This window comes from Rattus norvegicus, chromosome 3 (assembly GCF_036323735.1).
Source record: "Rattus norvegicus strain BN/NHsdMcwi chromosome 3, GRCr8, whole genome shotgun sequence".
Classification (NCBI taxonomy): domain Eukaryota; kingdom Metazoa; phylum Chordata; class Mammalia; order Rodentia; family Muridae; genus Rattus; species Rattus norvegicus.
Genome location: NC_086021.1, coordinates 91,838,201 through 91,847,662, shown reverse-complemented (window position 1 = coordinate 91,847,662; position 9,462 = coordinate 91,838,201). Strand labels below are relative to the sequence as shown.

Genomic DNA, 9,462 nt, shown 5'->3' with positions numbered 1-9,462 from the left:
GAATCCTTACCCGATTTATTATCACTTAATTACAGATTGTTTCATTCAACATTGTATTCATCACATCCATCCGTGTTAACATAGCTTGCATTTATAAAGACAGAATAAAACACTGCTGTCCGTTTATATTATAACTCTACTGCTTGTAAAACAGTGTTTGTGTTCATTCACCCATGATTGGATATTTTATTATTTACATCATAAATATATATATATATATTACAATAAACAGAAGAGTACACAATTACCCTTTAGAATCTAGACTCAATACATTATTATAAGTATTTGTCAGTAAGAATTCTGGCTTATACAACAAATAAGTAAATCACAGTTAATGAGGAGTTGAACCTGAGAGTTGATAGCCTCCAGGTATTATCTAATTAGACTTTCTAACATTTGCTTGTAATTAATAATTTTTTGTATTTCCTCAGGGAGAGTCTCTATGGTTTAAAAACAGAAAAATGGAAATCAAAATGAAAGCTAAGAACCACAGTGAGAAATGAAGACAGGAGTTTTACTTCAGGTAACAAACTTTCAAACAGATATCTGTGGTTTAACCATTAGAAAGATGTGGGCATCTTTTCTATGGTTTCAGTATCAAGAGGAATCATTTGTTGCTTGGTATCTATTCTTCCTAATATTCCATAAGCCTTAGCAGTAATGATAGATCTTCATTTTTCTATTGTATGCTATTTTAAAAACATTTTTCTGAGGTTGAGAGAGCAAATACTATTAACTATCTTTTAAACATACACAAAAAATATTTTCTCTCTCTCCTTCCTTTTTCTCTCTTTCTTATATTGTCACACACACACACACACACACACACACACACACACACACAGAGTTTTATAACTAATGAATTCCTATAAGAGTTAGAAAGTAAATGAAGTGATGCAATTTCATTTAGATTAAAAAAATGAGAATACAAATGTTAAGCTATTCTTACGTTTTTTAAAGAATTCCAAATTACATTTGGCTGAAAGATACTGAGTATTCCCTACAAATATTATCATAAATCCTGAGTGGTGAAGCATCCAGGATAAAGAAAACAACTAATCACAGAATGATAAGAGACAGGTAATGGAAAAATATTTGATAATATATACTATGAAAAATGCTAAAATAAAACCCATTATGTTAACCTATCTTAAATAATTGAGAAGTTAACAAGTAATTTTGTATGGAAAATGTATAGATGTGATCACTTTTCAGTATTTTAAATATTTACAATATACTAAGTAAACAATTAATTAATTAACTGTTAGTGAACTTGTTCCAATGTCAGAGGACAGGTTCATGAATCATTTCTCCCCGTCCATCCTTGTGTTCTCTTGCTCAAACTCAGGCCTCCACATTAAGTAGTTTAACCTGTGGAGAGATCTCTCTGAGCAAATTCTGATTATTTTTTGAGGGAAATTATTGAGTTTATATTTCACAAGGGGTATGAAAACCATTACTTGAGAGTCAAAAGATAATACCTTTATGACAATGGGAAAGTTTCTTTTTTTCTATATACAAATAAATTTTCTGAGATTAAGTTTTGAAAAATAGCATTCAAGTAAGCAGTGAACAAAAGAATGTATACCAAAGAATGCTTTTCTTTTCATTGTGTCCAAAAATGTACTTCATTTTTATCCTTTACATCATTACAATCACATTAATACAAAATGAACCATGATTGGATATTATTCAGTTATACAATAGTTAATATTTACATGAAGTCTATATGTAGAGAATAGAATACCATCAGGTAGCCACAGTTTAAAACAACCAACTGCTTGAAGTGTCAGTTTAATCAACCAGCTGTACACAGAAGAGTGCCTGCTAGAGTATTTCATTCTCCTTTACCCAGAGACTGCACTTTCTACCATGATTACCATGCTAAAGTATATTAGTATTTTATACTTTCCTCAGAAAACATTAGCACATATCCATTTTTACAAAGGTAAAAATTCTTTCTGTCTTGTGCTTTTGTTGCTGGTGCATTGGAAATATTCAGATACTGCATATTACTTTGTGTTCTACGTCACCTTTGAAAGATGTTACTTGAACTAATAAAACCAATAGATTTTCAGTCATTCAATTTCATCCATGCAAATGCTATCTTATTGAACTTTCGTTTTGTGTTGACTAATCCTCAGTTAAAGTTTTATCCACTATAAAGTATTAAACATTTATTACAGTAACTGGTCAGCTATGCTTAGAAATACTGTGATGAAAGTAAACTATTGTAATATTCTACTTCTTTATTAATGTGGGACATTGAGAGTTCATCTATAAGCCAATCTTAATAAATTCTTTTAATTACTTTCAGATGTCTTCATATTTCCTTGGTACCTATGTGTAATCTGTGCCTGACACATTATATAAACAAAATTGTGTAATAATAAAAGTGTTCTTTCACAGAAAACTAAATATACATAAAAAAGTTTTAATTTTAAAATTTAATGTGATTCATTTTCTTTTATTAAAAATTATTTTTAACACAATATATTCTCATTTATTAGCATGGTATAGAATAAACAATAATTCAAAATGAGAATAAAATATTAATATTTGTTCATGTCACCTTGAGCTACAGACAGTGGCAGCTTCCGGGTACCACATTTTCATACTCAACAAATTCTTTGCTCATCTTTTCAGCTCTAACAAGAAGCTGAGATACTATTGTGCATGGTATTCATATCCCAGCATAAGGAAAATAATTTCAAGCCAATTAGTGTATCCAAAAATTGTTTAAAAACTGTGTGTTCTTCATCTTTTTGGACTATGTCCTAGGAGCACAAACCTTTGGATTACTTATTTCTACTTAGGTTTTCAAAGTCCATACAGACCTCTTGAATTGTATATAACATGAAAGCATTTTATATATCTCACCATATTTTTCCACAGAAATGTTTGCACATGCTAGGCAATGTGTAAGAGGATTGCATAGATACTCTTACTTATGTGCTATTGAGTTCCTTTAAATCAAGACAAATCTGAATGTAATGAGTAACCCTAAGATTATTCATCGATCTGATCAACATGGAGTATAATTCAAACGCCAGATCTAGAGTTATTTGCATTTAAATTGTCTTAGTATGTATATGAACCATTATTGGCAAAAGCCTTACATATCATCACATAATTATTTAGTGTTGCAATATAGTAGTAACCATTTTTAGGAATAAAAATAGAAGAAAACTAAATTTAATCTATTTTCTATCAATAACTATAATTTAAAGACTATATATATGGAATCATCTATACATGTGCATCTGTCTGTATAGCAACATTCTGTTTTTGAAGCTCAAGATTAGCTATTTTTTCTTTTATTGGATATTTTCTTTATTTACATTTCAAATGTTATCCCCTTTCCTGGTCTCCCCTCCTGAACCAACCTATCCTACCCCCTCCTCCCAATTCTATGTTGGTGCTCCCCCACCCACCCAGCTTCCTGCCTCTATGCCCTGCCATTCCCCTATACTGGGGTATCAAGCCTTCACAGGACCAAGGGCCTCTCCTCCATTTCATGCCTGACAAGGCCATCCTCTCCTATATAAGTGGCTGGAGTCGTGGGTTACACCATGTGTACTCTTTGATTGGTGGTTTAGTCCCCGGGAGCTCTGGGGTTTCTGGTTGGTTGATATTGTTCTTCATATGGGGTTGCAAACCTCTTCAGCTCCTTCACTCCTTTCTCTAACTCCTCCATTGGGGACCCAGTTCTCAGTCCAGTGGTTTGCTGCAAGCATCCACCTTGTATTTGTCAGGCTCTGGCAGAGCCTCTCAGGAGACAGCTATATCTGGCTCCTGTCAGCATGTACTACTTGGATCTGCAATAGTGTCTGGGTTCAGTGACTCATATTAGAAGGATCCCCAAATAGGGCAGTCTTTGGATGGCCTTCCTTCAGCATCCGCCCTACTTTGTCTCTATGTTTCCTCCTGTGAGTGTTTTGTTCCCCCTTCTAAGAAGGATGGAAGCATCCACACTTTGGTCTTCCTTCTTCTTGAACTTCATGTAGTCTGTAAATTGTATCTTAGGTAATTTGGGTTTGGGGTTAATATACACTTATTAGTGAATGCATACCATGTGTATTCTTTTGTGATTTGGTTGGTTATCACTCAGGATATTTTCTAGCTACATCCATTTGCTTAGGAATTTCATGAAGTCATTGTTTTTAATAACTGAGTAGTAATCCATTGTGTAAATGCACCATATTTTTTGTATCTATTCGTCCATTGAAGGACATCTGGGTTTTTCCAGCTTCTATTATAAATAAGGCTGCTATGAACATAATGGAGCATGTGTACTTTTTATATGTTGGAGCCCCTATTGGCTGTATGCCCTGGAGTATAGCTCTGTCCTCCGATAGTACTGTGTCCAATTTTCTAAGGAACAACCGAACTGATTTCCAGAGTGGTTATACCAGCTTACAAATCCCACCAAAAAATGGAGGAGTATTCCCCTGTCTCCACATCCTCAGCAGCATCTGCTGTCACTAGAGTTTTTGATCTTAACCATTCTGACTGGTGTGAGAGGTAGAATCTGAGAGTCACTTTGATTTGAATTTCGTTGGTGACTAAGGATGTTGAATATTTCCTTAGGTGCTTCACAGTCATTCTATATTCCTCAGTTGAGAATTCTTTGTTTAGCTCTGTACCCCATCTTTAATAGTTATTTGATTCTCTCAAGCCCAATTTTTTGAGTTCTTTCTATATATAGGATATTAGCTCTCTATTGGATATAGGATTGGTAAAGATTCTTTCCCAATCTATTGGTTGCCATTTTGTCCTTTTGACAGTGTCCTTTGCTTTAGAGAAGCTTTTCAATTTTATGTGGTCCTATTTGTTGATTCTTTGTCTTAGAGCATAAGCCACTTGCGTTCTGTTCAGAAAATTTTCCCATGTGCCCATGTGTTCAAGGCTCTTCACCATTTGCTCTTCTATAAATTTCAATGTATCTGGTTTTATGTAGGATCAAGATCCATTTATAATTGAATATTGTACAAGAAGATAAGAATGGATTGATTTGCATTTTTCTACTTGCTGACCTCCAGTTGAACCAGAACCATTTGTTGAAAATGCTGTCTTTTTTCCACTGGATGGTTTCAGCACCTTTGTCCAAGATCAAGTTATGGCAGGTGTGTGGGTTCATTTCTGGGTCTTCAATTCTATTCCATTTGTCTACCTATCTACTTCTGTACTAATACCATGCAGGTTTTTATCACTTTTGCTTTGTAGTACAGTTTGATATCAGGGATGGTCATTCGTCCAGGAATTCTTTTATCTTTGAGAATAGTTACTTGCTATCCTGGGTTTTTGGTAATTCCAAATGAATGTAAAAATTACTCTTTCTAACTCTATGAAGAATTGAGTTGGAATTTTGGTGGGGATTGCATTGAATCTGTAGATTGCTTTCTGAAAGATGGCAATTTTTACTATATCAATCCTGCCAATCCATGAGCATGGGAGATCTTCCCATCTTCTGAGCTCTTCTTTGATTTCATTCTTGAAAGACTTCAGGTTCTTGTCATACAGATATTTCACTTCCTTGGTTAAAATCAAACCAAGATATTTTATACTATTTTTAATGATTGTGAAGGGTATCATTTCCCTAATTTCTTTGTCAATGTTTATTTTTTGAGTGGAGGATGGTTACTGATTTGTAAGAGCTAATTTTATATCCAGCCACTTTGCTGAAGTTGTTTATCAGCTGAAGGCATTCTCTAGTGGAAATTTTTGGGGTTACTTCAGTATACTTGTAGAATAATGTAATTATTCAGCAAGGCTGTTCCAGGTTAAGGTGAAGCCTATCATTGGATGAGAAGGAAGGCAGATGGGGAAATATCTAGGAAAGAGAGGGAAGGAAGAATGAGAGAGAGGAGGAGGATAATTCAGATGCAGGTGGTCTAGGTGAATTTTATCTTGTCTAGGTGGGTGCTTTCTATTTTTACTAATTGGCAGTGAATTTATTCTTGGATATACTATAGATTGAGAATTTAACATATAAATCTAATTGTTAAGGTACAAGTTTCTAGAGCTTTGATTTTACTGGGCTACAGGGGATGTGAGCAAAGTTCGCAGAGGGCAGAGAGACAACCTTTCTCAGTTCTGGAAGCAGGGTTAGGCTTTAGAATACCTGGGGCTAGTGTGGCATAGTGCCGTGCTAGAATTGTCTGCAGATCTCGATGTGTTGTTAGGCATAGTAACAACCCACCAAGGGGACAATGTGTGAAACTGGATGGCAGAGAGACAGACAGCCTGAACACGCAGCTCCAAGGAATCCATGGAAACCTGTAGCCCCTGATACATTTTTCATTTTTACCGCAATATGTATACCATATCACCTGCAAATAGTGATACTTTGACTTCTTTCTTTCCCATTTTTTTTCCATTTGACCTCCTTTCTTTTCTAATTGCTAGGACTTCCAGTACTATATTGAATAGGTAGGGAGAGAGTGGGCAGCCTTGTCTAGTCCCTGATTTTAGTGGGATTGCTTCATGTTTCTCTCTATTTAGTTTGATATTGGCTACTGGTTTACTGTATATTGCTTTTACTATATATAGGTATGGACCTTGAATTCCTGATAGTTCCAAGACTTTTATCATGAAGGGTGTTAAATTTTGTTAATGCTTTCTCACCATCTAATGGAATAATCATATGGGTTATTTTTATTTGTTTATGTTTCTGTATATGGAACTGTCCCTGCATTCCTGGGATGAAGCCATCTTGAATATGCTGGATGATCATTTAGATGTGTTCTTGAATTCGGTTTGTGGGAATTTTATTGAATATTTTGTACCCATATTCAAAAGTGAAATTGGTCTGAAGTTCTCTTTCTTTGTTGGGTCTTTGTTTTGTGTAGATATGAGTGTAAGTGTGACTTTATAGAATGAATTGGGTAGTGTTCATTCTTAAATACTAAGAGTGTTAGTGTTTGTGCCTGGGTGATTTCATAGTTAGTTATTAGGTGTAAAAGGATCTTTTTCAGATAAACAAATGTCTATTATTAAATTAAAGTGACTACTCTCAATAGAGTTAGTACAAGCAAATATCACTGGCAGATAACTATGATATTCTCTGGTTTAAACTATTATTGGTACAGAACTAAAGATTCCTACGTATATATTTCTAATCACAACTTTGCATATGTATACATTTAGATTTATATAATGATCATTTTTCAAAATGAATTCAAATGTTAGATACGTTATTTACTCTACATTAGATAATAAAAACTTACCAAATGACTTTTGAAATCTATTGACTATGCGATGATTTCCACTCAAAACAGAATTTCTAATAAGCCCAATGGAGAGCCACAACTTCACAATGGTGACTGAATTCATCCTAGTGGGTATCACTGACTCATCCGAGCTACAGGTCCCACTGTTTGGACTATTCCTTTTCATCTATCTCATCACACTGGTGGGAAACTTGGGCATGGTCATCCTTACCATGGTGGAATCAAGGCTACAAACACCCATGTATTTCTTTCTCAGGTACCTTGCTACTACTGATCTTGGTTACTCAACAGCTGTGGGACCAAAAATGTTAAGAAATTTTCTTGTAGAACAAAATACAATATCATTTTATTTTTGTGCTGTCCAGCTGTCTTTCTTCAATATGTTTATTGTTAGTGAATTTTTTATTCTCTCTGCAATGTCTTATGACCGTTATGTCGCCATCTGTAAGCCACTCCTCTATAATGTCATTATGTCACCAAGAATGTGTTGGGTCCTGATAGCAATCACATACCTTTATAGTATATTTGTTGCTCTCATAGTAACCATAAATATCTTTTCTTCACCCTTCTGTGGCCACAATATTATCAACCATTTCTACTGTGATGGTCTTCCTTTGATATCTCTGCTCTGCTCATATAAAAAGGAAAATGAAATGATAATTTTAATTTTATCAACTATTAACTTGATTTCTTCACCACTGGTAATTCTTACCACCTATCTGCTTATTCTCAGAGCTATTTTCAGGATGAACTCTTCTGAGGGAAGGCAGAAGGCTTTCTCCACCTGTGGATCTCATCTGACAGTTGTCACTGTCTTCTACGGGACTTTGATTTTTATGTATGTGAGACCTAAGTCCAGTCCCTCCTTGAATAATGACAAGGTGGCTTCCATCTTTTATGCCCTGATAATACCCATGTTAAATCCCTTGATCTACAGCTTGAGGAATAAGGATGTAAAATATGTTCTTAGAAAGACAGGGAAAACCTTACAAAATATCTCCTCCTAGAACTCACATATAATTTAAGGTTATCATTATTCAATTCAAGTAAATTTAATTGCTTTATAAGTTTTGGACAATACAGTAAAAACAATGCTTCCTTTAAGAGTAGACAGATTATACACAAAAATTATCGCAGTGATTTTTAAATCTACAAAGGAGGCTTACACTGTATTAGCTTTGTTAATTTAACTTTACAATAAATTGCTTGATTTTTCTTGTGTCTGTGTATTTATTGGTATAAAAGTGCATTATGAATATCTTTAGTATGTACATTCATGTGTTTTTCATATATGTTTGTATTATCAGTGATTATTAAATGTTCTTCATCACTGTGTCAGAAGAGTGAAACCGATCATGATGAGATGAAGTTCCCAGTAATATACAAGCACACAGATACCTTCATTACACAGGGAATCTTATATCATCATGATTTCATATTATATTTCTTTTATATCATTTTTATATGAATGCTATAGAAATATTTAAAACATATTTTAGTTGTTAAATAGTTCATAATTTCAACATATCATCTAATATTGTGTAACTCTGTGTGTGTGTGTGTGTGTGTGTGTGTGTTAGATGACTTTATATTTCCATGGCATCTACCAGTATTTTCCTTCTGTTTTTCATTAAATTAATGTTAACTCATTATTTACACTTCTCTTTACTGAATGATTTAATCTTGTCCTTCTAAATATAAATTCTATGTATTTTAATATATTTATATATCAAATTATACTAGTTATTCTATATTAAATTACATAAGTATACTTACTTTTTATAGTATGTTAATTACACTAAGTTTTGGGTTCTGTATGAAATGACATCCCTATAATTAATTGGAGGATGGAGGCAGAAGGATGAAGACACCAAGGACATATTGGGCTAAAGTAGTTATTCCAAGGTCTGTCTCTTAACATAAGATTACATGAAAAAAGAAACACACTCTATTCCTGTAGGAATACCTTAAATTTTGTTTGACAATCATTTTATCGATTTGAAACCAAACACCACTCATGTTATATGAGTGGAATCAAGTATAGGTTTAAATGTATCTGTGGCAAAGAAAGTTATCACCATGCTGATAATCAAAGTATAAACATATACCCAAAAGATAGTACATCATACGACAAGAACACTTGCTCTAATATGTCCATAACAACTTTATTTGTAATAGCAAGAAACCTAAATCTCCCTCAACAAAAGAATAAATAAAAGTTCTATGGACG

At 33.8% G+C, this 9,462-nt stretch overlaps 1 protein-coding gene across 1 annotated transcript; it reads left to right on the top strand.

Moving 5' to 3' along the window:
* On the top strand, positions 7,298 to 8,239 carry Or8k30b (olfactory receptor family 8 subfamily K member 30B). The gene has a single exon (NM_001000311.1). The coding sequence runs from the start codon at positions 7,298 to 7,300 to the stop codon at positions 8,237 to 8,239; it is 942 nt and encodes a 313-aa protein (NP_001000311.1).
* The last annotated feature ends 1,223 nt before the right edge of the window (positions 8,240 to 9,462 follow it).

What these genes read in the sequence shown, in the direction of transcription:
- Or8k30b (NM_001000311.1), top strand. Translation starts at nt 7,298, where the DNA reads ATGGAGAGCCACAACTTCACAATGGTGACTGAATTCATCCTAGTGGGT.